Source organism: Lynx rufus, unplaced genomic scaffold (assembly GCF_022079265.1).
Source record: "Lynx rufus isolate CCGP_SWC_20201006 ecotype Redwood Valley unplaced genomic scaffold, mLynRuf1.p SCAF_9, whole genome shotgun sequence".
Lineage (NCBI taxonomy): Eukaryota > Metazoa > Chordata > Mammalia > Carnivora > Felidae > Lynx > Lynx rufus.
In genome coordinates, this window is record NW_025814897.1 from 48351285 (window position 1) to 48378885 (window position 27601).

A 27601-nucleotide genomic window follows, 5' to 3' on the forward strand; every position below is an offset into this window, starting at 1 on the left:
CCTAAGCAACAGCAGAAAATAGAGTAAAAATCAATTTCTGAAATCAAAATTAAGTACCATGGTTAAATGTGTTTCTATACGAAAACTGAACTAAATAAAATGGAAAAGAAAAATAGAATTAATCAAGTTTTCTTAAATTCTGTATTGATCCACTGACAATGCAGCTCAGACAGAAACATATACCCAAAATACATTGTTGATACTTGCACTGTTACTAAATATAAATGGTGTCAGAAATGGACAGGTGTGAAATTTCATTAGAAAAATTGCTGTAGGTGAGAGGGAAGAAAAGAACAGCAGTCAGGGAGAGATAGAATTAAAAAAGGAAATAGAAGTATTTTTGCTAAGTTGCCCTAGTTTCTGCTTGTTTTCTTTATTATTTTATATTTCTTTCTTTTTTATGAAGTCATTTTATCTTTTTAATATCCCCCCCTTAGGAAACCAGAATATATTCAAGTTTTAAATGCTAAGCATCTTTTTTGTTTGTTTGTTTTATAAGCTTTATTGACGTATAATTGACATAGAATAAACTGCACATATTTAATGTGCTTGATTTGATAGATTTTGACATCTGTTTATGTCTACAGATCCATCACCACAATCAAGATAATGAACATATCTACCATCCCCTGAAGTTTCCTTGTATATGTTTGTCAATCTTCCCTCCTCTTACTCCAATAATCACCAGTCAAGGACTGACACACTTTTTATCAACTACAAATTTGTTTACATATTCTAGAAGTTTATATAAATGGAATCACTATGGTATGTGGTCTGGCTTATTTCACTGGGCCTGATTATTTTGAGATTCATTCATGCTTTTGCTCATATCAACAGTTCATTCCTTTTTATTGCTGAGTAGTATTTCATGGTAGGAATATAACACAATTTGTTTACTTCTTCATCTCTTCATGGACACTTTCCCTCAGCTTTTGGCTATTCCAAAATAGCAATATCTGAATGAGCATATGCTTTCATTTCTATTGGGTAAATGCCCAAGGGGTGGAACTTCTGGAATAGTATTATAAATATAGGTTTTACTTTTTAAAAAAATTGCCAACTTTTCCAAAATGGTTCCACTATTTTACATTTCCAAAGTGATTTTTCCATTCTCCATTTACATATTTTTATCCTACTGGCTAGGCATTTTCCTGTGGTCAGTGGGTAGTCCTCTAGGTGGACAACCATCCCCACCATGAGGATAGGTCCCAGATATATGCCTCTACTTACCATCTTCCTCTGGAACTTCAACTCTGCAATTCTTACCATGAATTAGCTAATCATCTACTTTGTCAGTACTCTTAGGAGACTCTACAGATGGGACACTAGATTAATGTACTCCAAAGTAGTAGTATTGGTCCCCCAGAATCCTCTTTCTCTTGGGAGATCCCAGGTTAGAACTGCTTCCTGACAGGATCCAGCCCAATCACGAATAAACCTTTAACTCTTCTGAGACAGAATGGAACTTTCACAAAGACTTCATCCAGTACTTCACCAAAGTCGTTAAAAGATATGGTAGAGAGAATAGGGAGAGGGGTTTCTGAGTCCCAACACAGGTAGCAGGCTAACAAAGACTATAGTCCCTGCCCCAAGTAAAACGGACTGGTGCCAGATGCTAGGCTCCCTGCCCCCACTTGTGGTTGGGAGACAGGATTCTGAGTCAGACTTTAGCTGGATTCAGATTGTGCCACAGTTAGTTGAGTGACCTCCGGCGAGCTACTTATTTTCTCCGAGTCTACTTATGTGTAGGCTGGAGCCATCTCATAGAATTCTTTGATGATTAAATAAAATAAGTGCTTAAGTATTTAACTCATATTAAAAATTGATAAATGTTTGATTTGATAACATTTTGACCACATAAAACATAGCATCTGCAATATAAGCCTCAGATATCTGTCTGTACCTTGACTCCAGCAATCTTTTGACCTTTACCTTGTCTTACAATTCATTGATCCTATCACCTTTTTTCTCATCCTCACCTCTCTTCTAGCCTACTGTCTTTTCTATCCAACTTAAATCCCATGGATTTAAGACTTCACCTTTGAGCTTTTTCACTCTCTCAACCAGTGACGATCATTTTAAATACCTTTTATATACTAGTATCTCCTTCAAAATGTTAGACTTGTATATTCAGCAAGTCTTACTCAATGTTTCCACTCAGATGTCTAAAGGATATCTCAAACTTAACCTATTCAGAGCCTAACTTCTTATTTTTCCTGAAAAAACTGTTCTATCTGCACCCTTCATTTCATTCAGTGGTAAACTCAGCAGGTTTGGAGTTATCCTGGCTTCTTCTCTTTCTCACATCCCACATTCGCTGTCTTCAAAATATGTCCAGAACCTGAACTCTGTTTTTGTTTCCATTGGCAGTACTTTTGCCCAAGCTACCATTATTTAAAAAAATTTTTTTTAATGTTTGTTATTTTTGAGAGAGAGAGAGCGAGAGCGAGAGCGAGAGAGAGAGAGAGAGAGAGAGAATATGCAAGCAAGCGAGGAGCAGAGAGAGGGAGCCATAAAATCTAAAGCAGGCTCCAGGCTCTGAGCTGTCAGCACAGAGCCAGATGAGGGGCTGAAACTCAGGAACTGGCAAGATCATGACCTGAGCCAAAGTCAGATGCTCAACTGACTGAGTCACCCAGGCACCCCTAAGCTACCATTACTTTTAAACTTGATAATTGCAGTAGTTTAACTGTTATCTCTGCTTCCAGCTTTGACTCCTTAAAGTCATGTTTTTCATGACAGCTACAAGAATAATCTTATTAATTTGTTAGTCATGTCGTTCTGCCCCTCTGAAGTTGCTTCCCACCTCATTTATAGGAAAAGCCAAAGTGCCCACGATAGCTTATGAAGCATACAAGATCTACTTTCCCCACACCCCATTCACTCACCTCTATCCCTCTGACATTATTTTGTACCATCTGTCTCCTCACTGTGCTTCCGCCACACTGACCTCCTTACTGTCATCAAACACACCAGCCACAGTCCCTTCTTAAGGACGTCACATAGAGTATTTTTCACCAGGTATCCTTTTGGCTTACTTTCATTTCCTTAGGATCTTTGCTCAAAATTTACTTTTTCAATGAAGTTTACCTTAATCAACCTATCAAAAAATGTAACTGCTTTGAACACTCTTTATTCCATTTGCCTATTTTGTATTTTTCTTCAGCATGTATTTATATTTAATAGGCTACATATGTTGCTATTTATATTTCTTATTATCTCTTCCCTATACTAAAATGTGAGCTCCCCTAATTTGTTTAGTTCATTATTATTTCCCCATTGCTTAGAAACATGGAGTAAGTGTTGAATAAAGGGATGAATGGAGGTGAGATTTTTTTTCATAAAATTTCTTACTAGACATATATACTTCTCTATTTTCTGGGGCCATCAGAGCTTGAAATATCTAAAAGTTAACATAGCATTACCCATTTCTCTTTTTAAAATGTTTATTTATTTATTTTTAGAGAGAGAGAGTGAAAGCAAATGGGGGAAGGGCAAAGAAAGAGAAAGAGAGAGAATCCCAAGCAGGCTACCCCTACTATCAGTGTAGGAGCTGTTGCAGGGCTCGATCCTACAAACCGTGAGATCATGGCCTAAGCTGAAATCAAGATGTGGATGGATGCTCAACCAACTGAGTCACCAGGCACCCCTACCCATTTTATTTTTATATGGATATGGAAATCCCCAAGGCACAGGTTACACCCTTAGAATGCAATAAAATAGAAAACATCCAAATAATTTGCAATAACATTTCCTATTGAAAAAAAATGCCCTGCTTTAGAAGAACTTACAAATAAAGTTTAGAACTCCCACATGGAAACTACTACCCAAGAGGAAGAATCAGAAAAATCTACGAACTGATAGAATTAAATGCCTAAGAAATTTAACACTGAAAATTTAAAGCAGAGACTATAAAATAAGAATACTTACAGGACACCTGGGTGGCTCAGTCAGTTGAGCTTCCGACTTCAGCTCAGGTCATGATCTCGCAGCTTGTGAGTTCAAGCCCCACATCAGGCTCGCTGCTGTCAGCACAGAGCCCACTCCAGATTCTCTGTCCCCCTCTCTCTGCCCCTTCCCCACTTGTACTCTCAAAAATAAATAAAACATTAAAAAAGAAAGAATACTTACAATTTTAATGAAGCAAGGAGAGAAATAGGAAAATGAAGAAGAGGACACTGTAAAGCAAAATCTTCTTTTGTCTTAGAGGTATCTCCAAGTCCTCCCACCCCACCTGGCCTCAAATCTTCAGCTGCTTTGGACTTCCTGTTCTTAACCTATAAAGCATCTGTTAGGTTTTACAGATTCTGTCTCCTCAGTTATTCCTTCTTTCATTCATGCATTTATTATGCACCAGGCACTTTATTTCAGCAATGATGAAAAGACAGGCATGGTTCCTGCTTTTGTGGAATGTCCTACGAGGAAAGCAAGGAAAATACATGTACTAAATAGATAATTGCCGTTGTAATAAATTTTTTGAGAAGTAACATATTATGCCAAAGAAGTCAATTGGGATCCAAATGTAATCTAGGGTATCAAGACAAAATGTTTCTTCTATTTCTCCTGGCCTTTTTTCCTACCACTATATGCCTAATTAAGACCCTGAATATATCTGCTGCCTTCATCATTCTCCCTGATATCCAACTCTGAACATGTTTATCATGATTAAACATTTATTGACATTTGTCTAATTATAGTATAGCTATTGCCTTTTCTTCCTCACTTTCTACTTTTTCTCAAATATGCCTCATACTTTCCAACCCTTTTACTTTAACTCATGCTGTTTTTCCTGGCAAACAAATGTCTTTTTTTCTTTTTATCTGTTTTCTAAGGACCAACTCAGATTTTCTTTCTTTTAAAGCCTGTCTTCCCCACGCCAGCTCATGGGTGAGTGAATGTTATCTGAAGTTATAGCACTTGCTCCTTCTCCATTTCATTTACTTTCATTTCATCATAAGCCAATGTGTGATACTTCCTGTACTATTGTACTGTGTCTTAAAGATAGGAATATTGAAGACCAGATAAGTTTTGAAAATCAAGAAGTGAGGGACAACGCAGGATTCAAAGCCTAATTCTTCTAGGAAAATGGCCCTGAATAAGTTACTTAATTTCTGAGAAATGTAATTTCCTAATTTGTAAAAGGAAGATAATATTATTTGACTCGGAGGTATCTTGAGGTGATTACATGAGATGAGAATGTTTTCCACTGAAGATGGTACTTGGCAGGTATTTTTTTAAATTTATACTTTAATTTTGATTTAAATTAGAAAAAAATGGAACTACAATATAACCATTGATTCTCTTTTCATTTAGTCTTTAAAAATTATTCCTGGCTTTTATTTTACTTTTTAATCTTATTAATATTATATTATTATTGTAATATTTGTGTGTTACTTATTACGTATAGAAGACGAGCCTTGTTTTTGTTTATTTTCGTGACAAATTGTCTTTTAAAAGTTTATTTAGGAATGGTTGGGTGGATCAATCAGTTAAGCGTCCGACTCTTGATTTCAGCTGGGGCCATGATCTCCTGTTCTTGGGATCAAGCCCCATATGGGGTTCTGCACTGACAGCACAGAGCCTGCTTGGAATTCTCTCTCTCTCTCTCTCTCTCTCTCTATCTCACTCTCATGCTCCCTCTGCCATACTCTCTCTCTCTCTCACTGCCCTTCCCCCATGCTCTCTCTCTCTCCCTCTCTCTCTCTTGCAAAATAAATAAACTTAAAAAAATATTTAAATAAAAAAGTGAGTCAAATTAAATTTAAAAAGTAAACAACAACAGAGGTAGTATATGAATATGATTAAAAATGTACGAGATTTGTAAATACTGAAATAAGGAATGTTAAGTACTTTAGTGGGCGAAAGAATTTATATATCTTAAAGACAAAGTGCTTTAATTTCGTATAAACATGTTTAAGGTAAAGTAGCTGACATAGGGCAGGCACCTAGCAAGTCAGTCTCCTTCCCTTTTCTCTCTATTCAGCTGTGAAAGTACAACATGGTGATACTATTAGTTTTTTGTTTTTTTTTTTGTTTTTACTAATATATTCTTTAAGCTGGAGAGAGGTTGCCACTAACATCAAGAATATTTCCAGTAACACTATCTGTAGTTGACATTTGCACTTAGGATTTCAGCAGCTGCTGCTTCTCTTTCAGGTAGGTGGCAGGATGGAAAAGGAATACTTTGTATGTTTTCATTAATAGGTCTCATTTTTAAGGAAATGAAAGAAGGAGTTAGTTTGCTTATTTATGTATTTGGTTTCATTTATGTATTTAGTTTTAAATATTTATTTGTTTTTGAGAGAAAGAGAGTGTGTGTGCACTGTGAAAATAGCATATGCATGAGTAGGGGGATAGGCAGAATGAGAGGAGAGAGAGAGAGAGAGAGAGAGAGAATCCCAAGCCCTACACGAGGATTCATCTTACAACCATGAAATAATGATCTGAACCCAAATCAAGAGTGGGGTGCACTTAACTGACCCAACCACCCAGGCACCCCTGGTTTTTATTAAATTGTGTAAAAGATCACCTGTACCTACCTAAGGAGGGGAGGAATTACAGAGTGAAAAAATTGATAGCTTGTAGGCCATGCATCAAGAAGTTTCACTGATTTACCTTTTGCAATGTTTTTCAAAGCACTTTGAGCCGTTCTTATAGAAACTTTGATTTATCTCTTACAGTATGCAGATGAATATGAAGTAAAAATACAAATAGAAGGTAATAATAAATGCTTAATGTATGTCTATACAGTGCCGTCCTGTTTTCTCTCAGAGGTATGAAGCAGCTTAATTTAACTGATATGCTCACTCATTTGTTCATTCATTCAGCAAATAACTATTAAATTATTCAAATATATTTATTGAGTGCCTGCTATATGCAAAAGACTATTCAGATCCTTGAGGATACAAAAAGAAATAGGCATGGAAAATTTTTTTGAATTGTTGATAGTCATTTAGGGGACAGTATTTAAAGTAGTCACAAATGAATGTAATAAGAGCTAAACCTGAGATACATACAAACTGCAATACGAAATGTTAGTTTTAGCACAAGAGTACAAACTGGCTCTGTCTGGAGGGATCAGGAAGTGTTTCATAGAGAATTATTGGGACAGTCCCAGAACATGTATAAGGATTTATGACATATAGAATAGCAGGCAGCAGGAAGTGGTGGACAGAAAGGACTATAATGGAGGAAGATGCAAGTACATGTAGTATGTCAGGAAAATAGAAACTGCTTTTGTGAGGACCCAAAAGGTGATACTGCAAGACTAAAACTTCATCAAGAATGGCAATTGGACTTGAACGATCATTGACTTACAGATCAATTTTTGGGTCATAAAATTATGGACTGATAGATTAGTTGATTTTAAGAGGGATTTAGAAATTGATTATATAGTGCAATACCCAGAGGTAAGATGACTGATAAAAATAAAACTAAGAGCATTGACTCCCAAATTAGCACTTCACTTCCATGGATGGGAATATTTCTGTTGTTGAGATAGGTAAGTACTGGACTGTGTAATGAATTGTAATTGATAGGAATGTCCTTATTCCAATGCTCTCAGGTCACATGAGTGGTGTTGAAATGACTGTATTTGTAGCATGCTTTGGCAAGGCAGGAAGATTTGAAGAGACTGAACTGAATTCTCTGTTACAGAATCACTCAACTACTTTTTAACACTGTGTAGATGTTTAGGGAAAACTATCTTTGGTCTTGTGTATTGCATTGTTTTTTGTTATTACAAGTCAAGGTTCTTGCATGTTCCATTAGATACTCATTTTTTTCTTAGCTGCTGGCTTGATGTTCTTCTACTTTGCTTCTCACCTATATTCACTCAGCAATGCATTCCTTTTGATAGTTATTGCCATATCAATCTACATCCTCAATTATAGCAAAATTTAATTGTAAGCATGTGGGCAAATCATAACACATGGATTCAAAACTACTCTATAATTTCAGGATTCATTTGAGTTTTTCTTCTTATGAGTGATCTGTAAAATGAAGAGAGTCTCTAAGACTCAAAAAAGAAAAAAAAAACTTTTCAGAAAGCTTAAGAAAATATTCATCTGGCCCAGAAAAGAGATGTTTGTGAAACATTTTTATCATACCCATAGTGTGCGCCAGGCGCCACTCTAAATAGTTCACATATATTATTTCATTTGATGCTTATTATCAACACAGTGGTATAGTTTCCATTATTACCCCATTTTATAGACTCAACATTACTTGTCCAAGGTCACAAATGTGGTGGTGGTGGTGGTGGTGATGGTGGTCTATCACACTGTTAATTCTAGGCCATTGATTATTATATATAGTGATTTTTGAACAGCATTTTAATTAGATGACTTCCTGGAATTTCTCACATGAAACACTTAACAATACATTTTATACATACTATTGTCAGTTATGTTTTTAAACACTAAAACCTCATGTGTAGCCCAGTTAAATTCTTCAGTTTGTTTTGGGGTTAATATAGAGGCATGCCAGTTTGACTTGTTTAAGTTTGTATAAAATGATGGCCAGAGCAGTGATATCTTGAACTGATGATGGCATCCTAGCAGTATGTGGGGCTCAGTATGAGCCCTTGGGTCAGAGTGCAGGAGTATTGATGCCTGTGCAGGACAAGACAGTTGGACTTATGATCACCAAAGGAAGAGAAATGAAACAGAGACTATTGCATAACACAGAAAACTAAGGATTGTCATCCTTAGCTCCTGAAAACCTTTATTCATTGGGGCATCTGGGTGGCTCAGTCAGCTGAGGGACTAAGTCTTAATTTTGGCTCAGGTCATGATCCCAGGGTCATGGGCTAGAGCCCCATGTAGGGTTCTCCACTGAGCATGGAGCCTGCTTGGGATCTCTCTCTCTTCCTCTGCCCATTTCCCCTGCTGGTGCTCTCTCTCTTTCCCTCTCTGTCTGTAAAATAAAGAACAAAACAAAACAAGACAACTTTATTCATTAGCTCAGGAAAGCAATAAAGAAGTGGGTTTTTATTATTAGTAGGAAAAGAGAAAAGTAAGCTTGACCCTTTTGTGTGGGGAGAATAACACTAAACTGAATATTAAACATGAAGGTGCTCCTGGGCTAGTGAAACCTCTGGGCAACTAGCAGAAGGATATGCAAATTATTCTGTAGCAACAGTCATGTAACTAAAAGCCCCTGGGACTCCCACAGGAAGTACAGTTTTACTAAAGAAGATTTTAGAATAAAAATGTACAGATATATATAGAAACTATCCACCATGAATGGAATCAGCAGGATTAGACTTCCCAGAAAATTAGGTTATAAGAGTAACAGAAAACAACTACAAATCAAATGTGTTTTAAATTAAAAACATGACAAAGGAAGGAATGAATATCATAATTAAAAAAAACATAATACCATTATAAAAGACAGGTAGATTTAAAAATGAAATGCATAGAATCTCTAGAAATTATATATATGTGTATATATATATGTATAATCCATTAACAATAAGCACTCTATAATAAGGAAAATAATATATTAAAACTTAAGATAAAACCAGTAATTAGAGCTAAGGGTATAACCCTGAAAATAGCACAAAGAAAGGAGAAAAAAGAATAGTAAGAGATATATGAAGCAATAAGATGGGTCAAATTAAATGGTCCAGGAAAAATATTATAGATTTTTGAAGAAGAGAATAGAGAGAATGAGGGGGAATATTTAAAAACACTAGGAATTTTTTTAATGTTTATTTATTTATTTAAAGAGATATAGAGAGCATGTGTGCATAAGAAAGAGAGGCAGAGGGAGAGGGAGAGAGAGAATCCTGTGCTGACAGTGCAGAGCCCTCTGTGGGGCTCAGTCCACGAACCGTGAAATGATGACCTGAGCTGAAATCAAGAGTTGGACACTTAACTGACTGAGCCACTGAGATGCCCCAAGAATTTTTTTTAATTATCAGATTAAAGAACCATAATGAGTTCCAAGCAGAATTCTAGAAAAAAACATTGTATTGAAATTGCAGTTCAACAAAGACTAAGAAACCAAAATCTTCAAAAAAACCATTAAAAAGAGATATAGTTCTTACAATTGAACAATTTGTTTTTTTTTTTTTTAATTTTTTTTTTCAATGTTTATTTATTTTTGGGACAGAGAGAGACAGAGCATGAACGGGAGAGGGGCAGAGAGAGAGGGAGACACAGAATCAGAAACAGGCTCCAGGCTCTGAGCCATCAGCCCAGAGCCCGATGCGGGGCTCGAACTCGCGGACCGCGAGATCGTGACCTGGCTGAAGTCGGACGCTTAACCGACTGCGCCACCCAGGCGCCCCATGAACAATTTGATTGACAGCAAACTGCTTTCATAAAAATAGATGACAGAAGACAGTACGATATAATGTCTTCCAAGTGCTGAGGGAAAATCACTGTCAATCTAGATATCTCCCATTTCCCTATACTATCATTCAAACTCTAAGCTGAATGTAGGCTGTTCAGGAAAAATATAAAAAGATTGAGTATGTTTAATTATCACAGATTTTTTTGCAAAAATAACTATTACAGTATGCACATTAGTAAGAAGGGAGTTTAGGAGGTCTCAGATGCTAAAAATAAAGATGAAAAAATAAATGGATAGCATGTGAGAGTTGTTTTGAGTAACTAATTGTAAAAAAATAATGATGCTGATAATGACCGATTTGGTTCGAAATGGTACTACTATAAGAGAGAACCAAAATGCTGTAAATTAATAATAGGGAATATTGGGTGTAGTAATGAAATGATCAATTGTCCAACTTTATAAAAATTAATTTGAAAAATTATATCAAATTAAAAGGATGAAAAGCCCCTCTGATATTAATATTTATTCTAAAACATATTAATCAATATAATGTGATATTGACTCAGGTAAATAAAAATAGAACAATCCAAAAAGAGCCCAGAAACAATTATATGCACATTCCTATGATCTAGATATATTACTTAGTAGCATTAGGAGTCAGTAAGGAAAAGGAATAACATTCTTATACCAGCAAAAAATTTTTAAATGAAGATAGACAACTGGCCATACATATGGGGAAAAATCGGTTTCTATTTTGCAGTATAAACTTAAAATAAATGAAAATTTACTTGTGAAAAGGAAAAACTGTTCAGAAGAAAATATAAGATAATGTACTTATGAACTTTGAATGTACACAGCATAAAAGAAAATGTTGATAAATTTTAGTATATTTTAATTTTTAGTGAGGATTCATATGTGTATAATAAAACATAAATGAAGTTTAAAAGAGTCAGCGATTGGGAGGCAATATTTTCAGCACCTATAATAAACAAGGAATCAGTGTCCAGAATACATAAAATAATTCCACAAATCAATAAGATAAATATAACTTAACTTAAAAATGGGCAAAGTCTATGAAAGAAGACAGTTCAAATTTCCAATAAACATATAAGATGCTAAGTCTCACTAGCAATCAAGACAAGGCACATGCAAACTACAAGAATTCAACATTATGTATGATGTTTGGGAAAAATTATGAGGTCGTATTATACCATGTCATCTATAATATAACACTTGTATTAAACTACTAATTATATAAGTTGGTGAGAAATTTTTAATGAAAGTTCAAGATGGACATATCCTATGATCTGTCAGTTATATTCTGAATTACCTCCTGTAGATAAAGTTATATGTACTTAGAGAGGTACAAGAATAGTTAGTACACATTATTCTGAGATGAATTTGAGGTTAGGTGGGGTGGAGAGATTTTGATTATATTATAAAGGGTTTATTTCTTTAAAATGAATCTGAATCAAATATGGCAACATGTTAATAACATTCATTAAATCTAGGTGGTAGGCACACGAGTAGTGTCACATTACTCGCTTACATCTCAAGATGACTAAATATCATGAGTACACATTTAGAAGAAAAGGTATGTGAGATATTCAAACACCAAAGAATTAGTTTTGATGATTTTGAAATCAGAAAAAAAGAGATAGGTTTGCCCATTATAATGAGATTCAATGGGCTTATTATTTGTAGTAGTTCCAATATTTTTTCCACACTTGTCTGTAAATGATTGTCTCTTCAGGGCAGAAATATATCCATGTGCAACTGGGTCAGTTTGTACACATTCATTCTGATATACATATAAAGTTATAGTGACCATTTTTGCTATTCATACAAATAAAACATACAGAGAGATTAAGCTATTCCTTTGCCTTTTTATATACATTGGTACTAATTATTGTGCTTTTTCCAGCTAACATTTATTATTGTGCTTTTATCATAAAGAAACCAAAAAACTTATATTCTTCCTGATTTCCCACATTATTTTTCACACATCTGTTAGAAAGCCGTCCCACACTGACATTTCTTTATACATTTGTTCTCCCAATCATATAGGACTCCCTGAAAGGAGGGATTATATCTTATTCATTTTGGGGCCCCTAGTGTTTGATGTGAAATAAAAATCAATACATTTTTGTGGAAAAGTATTGCTTACGTTTTTAGTCATACAAGTAACAATACTGATATATTCTCATTGTAGAAGACTCACATATTACACAACCATACAGAGCAAAATGTAACTGTTTTTATCTTCCTTTCCTACTACTCTCTATAGAGGTAACTGATACCGACATCTTGGTATTCCTGTGAATTAAAGTTGAATATTCTGTTTATACTCTTTCAGTCACAAATTCTATGTGGTATGTATCTGACACCTGCTTTTTAATAATAGGATAATATCAGATGTTAACCAAAGGACTATAAATATGAATGTCACATATGTAAGCAACTCAAATATCTGAACGTTTATTGGTTTCGTACATTAACTTGTTTATGTCTCAAACATGCATTTTCTTTGGTGTATGTTAAACGCCTAACCTAGATAGATTTTCAGGCTACCACATACTAGTTTCTAGGGTTTAATGTTTACTCTGTTATTATAATTATCTGTGATATATTTAGGTGTTTTTTGAAAGGAAATCATTCACGTGCTAGGCAGAAAATGTAGTTGTATAATACTTAATTGCTTGATTTAAACATTGCATTTACCTTGAGAATTCAGGGGAGGCTCACACAGTGTGTGTGTTGAGGCATGAACCCAAAGCTGCTTAAAAGGATTAATGTTGCCTCTCATAGTCAGCTGCACTGGTAGGCTTCTGTCATATGAGAGGTATTAAAAAAGAAATTATAAAGGAAAAAGTCTGTCCAGGTACTGATGATATACAGATGGAAAGCATCTGAAAACTTGTTTCCCTGACACAGCAGAGCTGCAAAAGTTATTTATCTCGATCAGCAGAGCAAGGGTTAGAGACTATTAGAAGTTACTGTAGGCAGCTGCCGCCTTGTTTTGCAGCAGACACATCCACTCAGAGAGAACCCAGGGAAGATGGTTGTACAACTATGGCCATGACTTCATCCCATTGACAAGGCACCCATCTTCAAAAAACTTTTACAACTGAAAATCTGTGGCTATGCTTCTATCAACTCTTCTAGTCTTTCCAGTTTGAGGCTTTTCCTGTTTCACCATAGACACTTTGAATAAATATAGTTTGGACACCTACATTGTGCTAAGCATTCACATGGGCATGGGTCTTGACTACAAATGACTTACTCCACACTGTCCTTTCTACCACCAATTGTCTGTTTAAGGAACAGTAGTTATTCTTGTTATTTTCAAAGTAAAATCTTAGCTGGTAGGCCCAATTTATTTTCTTGAGAACTCCATCCTGTAAAAGTTAATAAAGCCTCTGGGTCAGGTGTGTGAAGAAGGTCATTAAAGGTTGAATATAAAAGCAAAACTAACCAACAAAATGATCAAACATCAAAGATCTCTCCAAGCCCCAGTTTTAGTGACTTAGGAAATCTTATCTTATGAAGAAAGTGCAAACATTATTTTCTGATCTGGCAGTCCCATCAGAGTAAATTAACATTCTTTGATTCCCTCTATGATATCAGTGGTTTGAAAGCTCAACATTTTTTTTCTCACCTCTTTATGGACTAATTCCATCTTAAAATATTAAAAACAGAAATTTCTACTCATTAATTTTGGGAGGATTGCCCCCCACCTTTCCCCTTTCTGTCTACTTTATTCTGTTCACTGAATAGTCTTTCAACTAAAACATGGTTTGGACAACCTTGTATGCAGGAGTAATGAATACCTTTAGCATCATATTAGGGTAAGCTGTGATCCTGCTGAGTAGCTCTTTGAAAACTAAGCAGGAGTTATCATTTACTTATTTGCTGGATTTTTATGGCACTTTTCCTCCAAAGACTACAGGGTGCGAGTGGAAAATTTTGCACAGGGGCTGTTGAAGAGTGACAAAAGGAAATTCAAAAAAAGTCACATTCATAGGAAGTCAGAACATGGGGCAAAAGAAACAGCTGATGGCAACACCAAACTGTGGGTGGCAGGTATGCACATTGAAGAAGGTAGAAGGATCTGGGTTGCCCCAAGGGTTCTGCTGTTAGCTTTTCAGATCACTGAGTCATTTTGCCAGAGCCTTAGCCCCTGGTGAATATCACACATTTCTGTTCAGTACTCACATGAAGACTCATAATCAGAATCATAGACTCAGAGGGCAGAGAGGGGCCTTAAAAATCATCTGCATTATTGTCTTGCTGTACAGATGAGGCAGATCAAAGAGAAAAAGGAGCTTAGAAGCAAAGCCAGTGTTAGCACTCAGGTTGTTTATTCATTCAATAAACATACATTGATTTCATTGTGCTAACCACCACTTAAGGCACCATTGTTACCTTAGCAAGTAACATAGACATGGGTCTTGACTACCACTGTCCTATCCTACACTGTCTTGTTCTGCCTTCACTTCCTACAAGGATATCTACTATAGGAATCCCACCTTATCTATGGTTTTACTTCTGAGGTATCAGCTACCTGCAGTCAACCACTGTAAGGAAGCAGATAATCCTCTTTAAGACCTGCACTGTTGGTGGGAATGAAAACTGGTGCAGCCCCTCTGGAAAACAGTGTGGAGGTTCCTCAAAAAATAAAAAATAGAACTACCCTATGACCCAGCAACCACACTACTAGGAATTTATCCAAAGGATATAGGAGTGCTGATTCATAAGGACACTTATACCTCAATGTTTATAGCAGTGCTTTCAACAATGGCCAAATCATGGAAAGAGCTCAAATGTCCATCAACTGATGAATGGATAAAGAAGATATGGTTTATATATACAATGGAATACTACTTGGCAAAGAGAAAGAATGAAATCCTGCCATTTGCAACAATGTGGTTGGAAGTGGAGGGTATAATGCTAAGTGAAATAATCAGAGAAATACAGATCTCATGTTTTCACTCATATGTGGAACTTGAGAAACTTAACAGAAGACCATGGGGGAAGGGAAGGGGAAAAAATAGTTTCAAACAGAGAGGGAGGCAAACCCATAAAAGACTTAAATACAGAGAACAAACTGAGGGTTGATGGGAGTGATGGGGGAAAGAGAAAAGTGGGTGATGGGCATTGAGGAGGGCACTTGTTGGGATGAGCACTGAGTTTTGTATGTAAGCAATGAATCATGAGACTCTACCTTCAAAACCAAGAGCACACTGTATACACTGTATGTTAGCTAACTTGACAGTAAATTATATTAAAAACAAAAACAAAAACAAACAAACAACCAAACAAAAAAGACTTACCTGGGGAAGGTCAGCTGTAGCCTAAGGCTATATCACAATGCCTGACATCACATACCTCACTTAATCTAATCATGTAGGCATTGTATCATCTCACATTATCATAAGAAGAAGGATGAGTACAATATAATCAGTTATTTTTGAGAGACCATACTCACATAACTTTCCTTACAACATATTGTTAGAACTGTTCTTTTTTTTATTATTAGTTACTGTTAATCTCTTCTTGTGACTAATATAAGTTAAACATTATCATTACCATTGATATGTATGTATAGGAAAAAATATGTAGTATATATAGGTACCATCCATGGTTTGGTTTGGTACCATCCATGGTTTCAGGGATCCACTGGGGATCTTGGAATGTATACCCCATAGATAAGGAAGGAATTCTGGGGCGCCTGGGTGGCGCAGTCGGTTAAGCGTCCGACTTCAGCCAGGTCACGATCTCGCGGTCCGTGAGTTCGAGCCCCGCGTCGGGCTCTGGGCTGATGGCTCACAGCCTGGAGCCTGCTTCTGATTCTGTGTCTCCCTCTCTCTCTGCCCCTCCCCCGTTCATGCTCTGTCTCTCTCTGTCCCAGAAATAAATAAACGTTGAAAAAAAAAATTAAAAAAAAAAAAAAAGAAAAAGGAAGGAATTCAGCACATCTTATAAAAGAGCTTTTGGTTGACTGAAGACCCAACTCTCTTTGAAAGTAAACCTCAAGTGACTTAGAGTGAGAGAAGGGAATTCTTTTCCAAAATCTGTAAGTGTGTTGACATTCTTTGGACCATAGGTGCTCTTAGGGCAGTTCTGTCAGATCAGCTGGAAAACATTTACTGGATTGAGTCTCATCTGTCATTGGAAGGAAAATTTTCCCTGCCAACATGAGCAGTCTATTTTTTTGCCCTCTAGTAGGATGGGGAAAGCTTAACCATTATCTCTCATTGGAGGAAAGACTTGTCCCTTAAAATTGACTTTATCTTTAAAAAGCCTCACATAATAGTCTAAGCCCTAATAAGATACTTGGAATTGAAAGCACCTGGTGGTAGAATCAAAAGTGAGAATTCTTCAAAGGAGCATGGTTTAAGAGTTTGCTGTAAATCTGTCTTCCCAAAAGCGATTATTACAGTTCTTCATCTAACACTGGATATTACTGCAAGAAAACCCTGGGGTTAAAAAGGAGAAGATTGCTGCACTTTAGTTTAAAGGTAGATTTAAGCCCCTCTCCCATCTCCCAGTCATTGAAATTTGAGAAAATGTGTGCTTATAAAAGAGGCCCTGGTTGCTTTAGAGTAGAACCCAGGAGTTTGAAAACTAAGGACATCTACCCTAGCATTTAGGAGTGCACTGTTTCTTCCTCACTTTGCCCTTTGTCCCAGTCCAGTCTCCAAAGAAATAAAGTGTTGCTCTTGCAAGCTGTAGATAACAATGGCTGATAATCAGAGATAAGACTTTCCTTGGACCAAAAGAAGTTGAGGAGGGGACAAAGGAGGGACACTTCTGTTTCCAGCCATCCTAACAGCTGGAAATTCTTGGAGGTTCAGAGCAGGATTCAGGCTCCAGGGACACCTGTTTGTGCCCTCAGGGCCAGCTCCGTGGTGGCCTTGCCTCTCCCCCAATGCCTGGCAGCTCCTGTATTGGCTGATTTACCTGCGAGGCTGTATGTGGATCTGTCTTTCCGCGGCCACTGCCGCCAGCACGTACTGTCAAGACAGAGGGAAGCCAAGCGAGGAGTGCAAATGCCGGAGCCTAGATCGGGAGGTGAGCCGCCTCCCGGAGGAGTTGACTGCGGCTTCCTTTCCTCCTGACACACATGGAGTTTGGTGACGGTGCCCAAGGACTGCAGACAGATACTTAGCGACTGGATGTGTAAGAGCCGGCTCCTGAAGGCAGCACCCGCCTCACCCGGACCTCCTGCTGGCAGGATGTAAATATACCTGCAGACCGGCCAAACAGGACTGCCTTCCCCCAACCCCCTCCTTCCTCCCACCCTCTCCCTCGGCTAACCAGCATGAGAGGAACTGAGAAAGCAACAGCCTGCAAGTGACAGCTCCAGCCGGATTCCGTTTGTCTCTGAGCCGAGGTGGGAAGTTGATTGTGCAGCAGCTTCATTGTGAATTCCTTCCATTGGCATCGCTATGTTTGCCTCTATCTGGTATGCCAAGAAGCTGGGTCGCAGGTTCGTGCACAATGCCAGGAAGGCAAAATCAGAAAAGGTATGGAATGAGTGGGGATGAAGATTACCTTTCCGATTTGCCAACTGTCTGCTCTGGACTGCTAGTCTGAGTACAGACGCAGTCTTTATTAGCTTGGGATGAGAACCTGCTTCTCACTGTGAATGTAGTCCATGCCACTTACACAAGGGGTAACTCTTGGAGCCTTGCTACTTAGGGATGGAGCATTGGGGGTTAAGCAGGATCATCCGCTATTCAGAGTATTTGGTGAAATCCTCAATTGATAGAGTGTCTGGACAGAGACTTAATATTCCTTTTTAGGGTGAAATCAATTGAGCAGCTGAAATATTTGCTTCTTCCAGGAGCTCTCTAGTAAACTTGTTGCTATACTGCATTATTTTAATTCCTACCGTGTTTGGTTCTGAAGGGGGCATTATAAATCCCTGAGCCTTCCTCCAGTACTTGTGTCCTCGGAGCACATATTTGGGACTTTCAGTAACACTGACCAGACTTCACAGGGGTGCTTGGTATCTTTTCAGATCAACCAAGCCATCATTTCAAGTGTTTACAGGAAGTAAGAATTATATTTGTAATTGGATGGTCATGGCCATTTAGAGAATGGCTTTGTATTTCTTTTATTCAGCATGACTAGTTGTTTGCTCCTAGAGAATCTCTGTGTAGATTTCCCTCATTAGTTATCTTTCTCTAAGAAAATAAAATGGCCTGGAAGTCTTAAGATGCATTACAAGCTTTTATTTCTGATTTGTCCTCTGCTTTTGGAGGCACTGACCAAACTGTCATATTAAGGACATTTGGGGTCCAATTTGATAGGTGCTGGGGAAACTTCCTTAGGTAACAAAATTTTGTGAAACTGAGATTTTTCCTTATTTCTCTGAGGATCTTTGGTCCAGTTTCCTTTCTGCCTTAAACCTCCTCGTGAGATTGACCCAGAGATGGTTTTCCTGACCAGTGGCATAGTCCTTCCTCTTAACTGCAAATGTTCCTTCACTTTGACTTGCTGTTTGTTCCTTTTGAGTGGGAATGTTGATAACATAAACAAGAATCCAGGGATAAACCAACCTGTGATTGTAGTGTGAAAAGAGAAAACATCATTGGAGTTCTGACTTTTTGGGTTGTAGCTTTTTAGAATGTCCAGATCTGACGATTGTAGAATGATGACAGACTTGTTATTTAATGGCACTTGTGGTGGGGGAGGAGGGCAATGTTAGGGTAGAATTGATCCCTTTCCTATTCTGTATATCCTAGGTAATACTATTGTAAAAATTGTCATGTACCAGCAGCTTATATATTGAACAGTTGGGTTTTGTTTTTTGCTTCTCAAGTAATTTTTAAGGAAAGAGACTTGTAAGTAGGTCTTTTATTGGAGCAAATGTTTTGAAAAAGTGCCTTCTTCGTAGGAAAATTATAGGTTGTATGGATGAGAGGACTGTCAGGACCACAAATGGCTCTGAAAGCCACAGGGAGATAATGCCTTACACCAAATTAGTATGCATAGGAAAGTTGAATCTCACGGTGGCACTTAATTCAGGCATGGGCCTAAATGTGGAGAACAGCAGTCTGAAAATACTTTGTATAGAACCTAAAGGGATGGTAATCCAACAACATAACATGGGCTTCTGCTTCCTGAGAGTGGGGAGAAGCTGGTAAAGGGCCTTTGATACCTATCTCCCTTTCATTTCTGTGGTAGCTGATGCTTAGAATAGGTAAGAAGAAACCAAATATGGGGTTAAGGGTTTTAAACTATTTGTTTTTCTTACTCAGGGAGGAAAGAAATCAACATTGGAGAACTGAAGTTTTGTTCTCTGAGTGATACAGACCAAAGGAAAATGATTAACTTGAATGCCCTTGTGCTATCCAGGGGAACTAGGAGGAGTTAATTTTGAACACTAGGTGATGAAAACTAACATGAAAATAGCATCTTTTTTTTTCATGGAATTTGTATTCACAGAGTTCCTGGAGTAAATTAAAAGGTATACTTCCTTGAACAATGAAGGCCCTCAGTTGATGCATGGTAAATGGAAATAGTTTATTTATTCTGTGTACTTAATTTTATTACATGCCTTATTTAAACCAACTATTGTGGATTAATATTTTGTCTAATGAGTTCAGTAATATAGTTTAACTAGGAAGGCAGTTAACAAATGACACTGCAAGCCGAATAAATTCACATAAAGTATTACTATAGCATCAGAGATCACATAATTGCAAACACAGAGGGGGTATAAAGTGCTGCTGACTATATGTTGTCATGCTTTATTGTAAAATGGAGGAGGATGAATAAAATTAGATCATTATTGACTTTTATTTAGACAATGACTGTTATATTTAAATGTGAAAGAATTATTGATAGATTCATAGCATGTTGTAGCATTTAGGGATATAAATCTATATCACAGATAGTGATTGTGATTTTATCTTAGTACCCTCTGTAAATTTTGGCTTCTTTTTGCAATAGGTAGCATAGTTTATTTCCTCCTACTCTAATAAAACAACCTGCACCCATCATAGCCCATCAGTCCTATTTTAGCATTCAGGTATGATCTGGTAAGTGTATTCCTCAAGGCTGGGGTTAATTGAAAAGCTAATTGGGAAAGTGCAGGCCTAAATGCCATCCCTAAACATGCAGTATACCTTATTCATGGTTGCCTGGTCTTCTGTTTAACCTCATTCAATGCCAATAGAATTAAATAGCAACATGGAACATAATAATAAGCATAACAGTAGTATTAATGAGAGTCTCTATCTATACACATTATACATCAGGTACTTTATGCATAGAGTTTCATTTAATCTTCACAGCAACCCTGTAAGGTGGAAATTGTTTTTCTTGAGTCCCAAAGAGAAAAGTAGCTATCCCAAGGTCACAAAGTTAGTAGTAAGCATCAGTGCTCGAATGTGAGCCCAAGTTCCCAAGCTATTCCAAAAATGACTCCTTGTGTCTATAGTGTTCTTTTCCATCCATCTATCATTTACCTATCTTGTCTGAATAAGGTTAATCATTCCTTCTTATCCTGTCTCCCCCTGTTTTGATATTAGAATTTGATAGTCATGAGGTTTACAGAAGCAAAGTTACCGATCCAGTAACTCAGCCCTCTTATTTCTGATAAGACTATACCTAAGCTGCCTTGAATAGACGATTGTCTATCCTGTTTTAAAGACTTTACACTCTTTGTCCTCTTTAGTTGGGTAAGTATAGCAAGCTATCATCTTGGCACCTATTATTCCTTCCAAATAGCTAGTAATTGTCATATCATCATCACCTAAACATTGGCATTTATACTCATTGCTAATCCTATTGAAACCAAAAATGTCTTTCATCAAAGAGAACCAAAATTCTTGGCAATTGTAGATGCACTTTCTTTTTAGAGTGAGTCAAAGATATTAGGTGATTCACATTGTCATTTTCCAAAAAAGAAAAGCAAAAGGCTCTTTGTTATTCTTTCATTAAAAAGACAGTTTGTGCATACCAATAAATTCTGTGAACAAAACTACTTTAAATGTGATGATATGAAATCAAGACTACTGGGCTGAAAAAGAATACCTCCATTTGAGTAATTATTCTTTCTTTATTTTTTTGACCCTCTGTAATTAATTCAGACATTAGTGTCTTACTTTTTTGCCTTTTTGTCACATTTCAACTTAAATTGCTTAATTTAGTCCATCTCTAGATTGTATTACTCTGAAAGGGCAGCTGAAGAAACTTAAGATAAATTGAAATGCAATTTCTGGTGACATAATAATATGCAAGAGTATAAAACACTTGAAATTGTGAACCTTCACTGCCCCATCAGCATTGCTTCTTTCATTTGTTTTTGTCTTAATTTTTATATTTATTTTTATTTTAAGCGTATACCCTGAAAAGTAGATGCATGATGCATTTAGGAAAGACTGGCATCAATATCCATCATCTGATAGACACAACTGTGGATGAGCTTTTCAGTGATATATAACTTACAAGAGAGGTAACTGAGACCAAATAGCCTGACATTAGGCCATAAAGAATTCTTAAGGAATTCTTTAAGAATTAGCACACTGATTCTACCCTCCTTTCCATCTAAACCAAACACATTAAATCAACATAAACTAAAATGAAGGATAATCTAGTAATGGATTTGCTGGCAGTATGGCCAATGAGAGACAGTAATGTCCTGGGTGACCCTAGTATACATTAAAGGCATTGAGCTTAAGGTGAGGACCTGAGAAAGGAAATTAAATTAGTCCTGTTTTTTGCTATCCAGCCTAAAGCCACTCGTTGTGGCTCCTTTGTGCCTCAGTTTTCTCTTTGTGAAATGGAAATAATACCTATGCTTTAGTAGAGCCCCAATGTCCTCAGGATACAATCCAAACCCCTTAACATGGTCTACAAGGCCAATCATGATATGGTCTCTGCTTCCACCTCCTCCACTATACCTCGCCCCTCTTCCATGAGACTCTAAATTTTTTTTTTAATGTTTATTTATTTTTGAGAGAGAGAGTGAGAGTGTGAGTGGGGGAAACACAGAATCAGAAGCAGGCTCCAGGCTCTGAGATGTCAGCACTGAGCCCGATGCGGGGCTCGAACTCACGGACCGTGAGATCATGACCTGAGCTGAAGTCGGACGCTTCTCCGACTGAGCCACCCAGGCGCCCCTCTTCCATGACACTCTAAGTCCAGCATTCTGTGCTACTTTCAAATCCCATGCTTTTTCTTGCTTCCAGGGTTTTTCTTATCCAATCTGGTTGACTAGCAAACCACAAGCAAGCCCTACCCCTCACTAATTGCTTGTCAACCTTAAGTGACATCACCATCATTAGGAAACCTTCCCTGGTCCCTATAAGCGCAGGATGGGTCCTCCATTGGCTCCCACAGAAGGTTGTACATTGGCTGTAATCATGTTTACTTCCCTGTATTCCTCATTAGAATGTTGATTCTCTAAATGAAGGACTGTTCAATCTTGTTCACCTTATTTCAAGGCCTAAAAGAATGCCTGGAATATGGTTATCTCTCATACTCTGTTTCATTGACTAGCTTGTCGTCAGCTGCAAGGTGCTCCATTATTTCATGAACTATTAAGGGGAAAAAATATTTTCAATGGAACTATAACAAATCATCAATTGCAAGATGCATCTTGATTTCAGAGATGTTCAAAATATAAAAAGAAAAGTTTATTTTTAAAATCAATGAAGTATGGCATCGCTGAAAGAATGAATAATGAATGGGCTTATTTTGAGGATAAATGGGTTAATATAAATAAAGTGTTTAAGGTTACACTTGCTACCAGATCACTTTTATGTCTTTGCAAATCATAACAATACTTTGCAAAGGGAAATTTGATAGTCCTAAAATATGTTACATATTTTATTCTGTGCTGATCAGACTAAACTTGTATCATATGTCCTGTTTTGGATTTAGGAGGGTAAATGAATAGAGGGAAAATGGAAATGAAGGTTTTAGAAGAAATAGATTGAAAGCTATCAAACTGGGGCCATTTAGATTGCAGAAGAGAAAGCTTACAGAGCCTCCTGGTCTCTCACTATGTATTTATATGTCTAAACAATGATAGTTAACTTTTACTGAATTGTTTTTAGGAGCTAAAAACTATGCTAATATGAGGATCTAGTGAGATAGTTACCATTATTAGAGCAAAAACACGTCATCATTAGGTGGCTGGGATTAGACACCATATCTGACTCTAGAGCTCAGGCTCTTAACTAGTAAACGATGCTCTGTATGTATGTGTATATATGTGTGCATATGCTGTATGTTATACTATATATATGGTGCATGTTTACATTGAGCCAGATATCAAGTTTATTTTTCCCCATAAAAGATAAATATAAAAGTTAAATGTAAAATCAAAAATTTAGCTTTAGCATAAGAAGCAACATCCTGATGTTGAAGACTCTCCAATCCCCAGTGAATGATAGACTCTTCCTATGTCTATTTTTGCCCCATGGCAGATTGAAGAGTAGCCTGACCCAGAGAGAGATGGACAGATTGTCCTCTCAGGTCCCTTTCTTAGAGCCTTCTGAGTCTTTGAGAGCTCATCGGTCGTGAGCAGCAGCATGACTCAGCGCCAGTGTCTGCAGGCTGTGGTGACAGAGAGGACAGGTGTTTGTCCACACAAAATGCTGCCTTGCAGTTCTCCCTTGTCACCTGGCAGGTGAATCAAGCAACCAAATGGATGATAGCACCTGTTCTGAAGTCCCAGCACTGCTACTCACCCTGGAAGAGCACAAAGTACAGCTGCTAGCAATACAAGGAGGGAGACAGAAGGGAAAGGATATGATAAGAAAAATGGCTAAAATGAAGGAGGGGGAGATAGGCTAGAGGAGAAGTTAGCAGGTCACAAAACCACTGTAAAATTGTTATTAATAATAGTAATGCCTTGCACAGTGACATGCACTTTACATTCATTATCTCATTTAATCCCCACTACAACCTTCTGTGGTAATCTTATTTTAGCTCCCATTATATAGACAAAGAAACTGAGGTATAAGATTTTACAGAATTTGTCCAAAGTCATAAATAGTGGAACCAGCTTTCAGAGCCAGATCTGGCTGAATCCAGAGCTTGTCTCCCTAACTATTCATGTGCTCTTTAAACTTTTCTTGGAGTGGGTGAGCCAATGATGTAGCGAAGGGACAGACCAACACAGTGCTGTCTTTTCATCTACCTGTGCCTTATCACTCTTGAATAGCTATGTGGCTGGAAGTTTCTCACTGGGGGTCCTCTAGGAACCAAATATCCAGGCAGTCTACCTTCAGTACAGTTCACAGAACTTTAGTTGCAAAATGGCTTTGGTTTTGTTTTGTTTTGTCTTCAGTATCCTTTAGAACGGTATTTCTGTACCTGGTACCATTCAATGGCGTGACATTGAATGGTGAAGATGGAAGTGGAAGCTCTCCCATCTGACAAGATTAGCTCAACCATGGTGATTCTTGTAGAGATAAAATTGATCATCAGATAAAGTATATATCTCATTTACTTATGTATATTTGGGGGGTTAATAGAGAAAACATCCCACTTTAAATAATGCCTTGTAGTATTCACTAATTTCATCTGAGTTAGTTTTATTTCCCCAAATAAATTACAAAAAATTTTTATTAAATTATTAAACCATTGTAGATTCTGTCTCATTTCACCAGGACACCTAGCACATAGTAGACCCTAAATAAACCCTGGTTGAATGATTGAATTGGATGGAGAACTCTGAGCTGTGTGGGAATAAAGACTGGATTAGGGGTCAGTAGGCCTTGTGTCAACTGCTCTGTCCCAACCACTTGTGCTAACCACTTGTGCTACTCGGTTAAATCTTTTAATCTCTCTGGGTTCTTGGTCTGCAATCAGATTCCTTTCAATTCTAACATTCTCTGCTTCTAATCAAGATTTGCTGTAAGTCTGCTGAGTCCTTGGAAGGATTTGATCTTACTTCTCTTTGTGCTCCCCACATCTAGAAGAATGCCTAGCATTAAGAAAAATTAAGAAAATTTACGTCAAATGAATATACACAACAGACCTGGAATGTCTTTAGTATTGGTAAGAAGAATATAGTAGAAAACTTACCTGTCTTCAAACTTGAAGCAAGATTAGAGACCCTCGGGGGCTTTTCTTTGTTAAGGAAATATGAGGGAGTTTATAGCTCTAGGGTAGGAGGCTGCAATACTCTTTCTTTCCCACTCTCCATGCCACTAATACTGAAGTGAAACAAACAGTAACCAGCAGAATACCAGTGTTCTCTTCAACTACCAACAAGGATGTGTCAAACTGTAAAATTTCCCAGCTGCTTTGTCCCACATGCCAGAAAATTACAGGCTTATATTTGAGCATGAAATGTTTGTTTCTTGAACCTTCTCAAATCTGAAAATTCTAGTTATGTAGGGAATCCCCACCCCACTTGCTGCGGACTGAATTGTGTCTCCCCACCCCAAATTCATATATTGAAGCCCTACCCCCCAATGTGATTGTATGTTGAGATGTGGAAAAGGCCTTTTAGGTGATAACTAAGGTTACATGAGATGGTAATAGTAAAGTCCTAATCTGATAGGATTGGTGGATTTGTAAGATTTCTCTCTTCCTCTTTCTATCTCTGCCTTTCTTTCTCTATCCTTCCTCCCTTCTACCCTCTCTTACTCTCTCTCCCTTTCTATGTTTCCCCCTCCTTCATTCACTCTCACTCTCCCCACTTCCCCGCCCCCTGCCATGTGAGGACACAGTGAGAAGGTGGCAGTCTGCAAGCCAAGAGGAGAGCTCTCACCAGAAACCAATCCCTGGAGGAACCTTGTTCTTGGGATTTCTCATTCGCCAGAACTATAGGGAAATAATTTCTGTTATAACATACCTGGTCTATGATATTTTGTTATGGCAGTTTGAAGACACTAATATACCATGATGCCGTGATGGCAATGTATGGTGATGTTCAATGTTTAGTGCCTAGGGTCAGGATTTCATTGCTAGGGAGAAATGTATAACCAATTAAGTATTCTTTTCATTCAGACCATGTAAGTTCTAATAAACACACAGCCTTTGCAGGGTCATTATTATCTCCTCGTGTGAGATAGGAGAGGTTATTAAAATTAGTTAATTATTAAAAGGAAGGAGGGAAGAAGTAAATGGTGGGGCTCCAGGGTGGCTTAGTTGGTTAAGCATCCAACTTGATTTTGGCTCAGATCATGATTTCATGGTTCATGAGACCATGCTCCACATTGGACTCTGCACTGAGCGTGGAGACTGCCTGATATTCTCTCCCTTTTCTTCTTTCTCTGCCCCTTCCCCTTCTCACACTCTCTCTAAAAATATAATAAAATAATAATAATAACAATAATAATAATAATAATTTTAAAAAAGGTAAAAGGAAGGAATGAGTTGCTTTTGAAGGATCACTGTTCTTGTCTTCATATTCTGTTGTCTGATCAACAGAGCAAGAGAAGTGAAAGCTAACTATTCACCCAGCATATTGGATACAATTTTAAAAAATCAAAGTTCGTCAAATACAGTTCTTCCCTTTCACACCTACTTGTTACTCTAGGTCATTCTGATTCACAAACAGAAATTATTTGCTTTCTATACCATCCACTCCACAGTTCCTCAACATTGACTCTGGAAGAAAGTTTGTACTATGAAGAGGGCATCCAATTTTTCGCCAGCCTTTGCAGCAAGGTGTGATGAAATGAACATTGTCTGAGACAGAAGTCAGTGTCATTGGTGTTCAATTTCATACCAGTATCGAAGTGTGCCATTTGACATGAGAAATTTTTGTGTCTCCCTCTCACAGAGAAACTAATCTGCTGAGAGGAAAAAGTGTATTACATGTGGGGGATTTGGAGAGGGCTGGTGGTTTAGAAGGTAAAAGAGAATAATAAAAATATTTTTTCTTCTTCTCTGAATATCAACCTGGCCTAGGACTTATTTTCATTTCATTTTTTTTTTTTCTTAAACACCTTGGATAAATCCTTTGTCATCTTTATTGGCCCCTTTTCTTCATACATTTTGTGAATGCTTTTGTTGGCACACCCAAGAACAACAGTATGGCGGTGGAAGCCTACAGCCTTAACTTCAAATTTGACCTAACATTTCATGGATTGGGTGACCTTGAGCATGTAACTGCATCGTATTAATTATTAATGTTCTCATATATTTTTTTTTGTAAAATATTTTTTAATGTTTATTCTTGAGAGAGAGAGAGAGAGAGAGAGAGACAGAGTGAGAATGGGGGGAGGAGCAGAGAGAGAGAGAGAGAGAGAGACAGAGTGAGAATGGGGGGAGGAGCAGAGAGAGAGAGGGAGGCACAGAATCTGAAATAGGCTCCAGGCTC

At 37.4% G+C, this 27601-nt stretch overlaps 1 protein-coding gene across 2 annotated transcripts in view; it reads left to right on the top strand.

Moving 5' to 3' along the window:
- DLG2 (discs large MAGUK scaffold protein 2) overlaps nt 1-27601 on the top strand; it is a 1224822-nt gene that overhangs the window by 293037 nt on the left and 904184 nt on the right. The window contains exon 1 of one of the 2 annotated variants that reach the window (XM_047070851.1): nt 17751-17828. The exons of the other annotated variant lie outside the window; for it this stretch is intronic. Within the exon in view, the coding sequence (XP_046926807.1) occupies nt 17751-17828 (78 nt within the window). Of the gene's footprint in view, nt 1-17750; nt 17829-27601 lie in introns of those variants that run through there. 2 annotated transcript variants of the gene reach the window in all.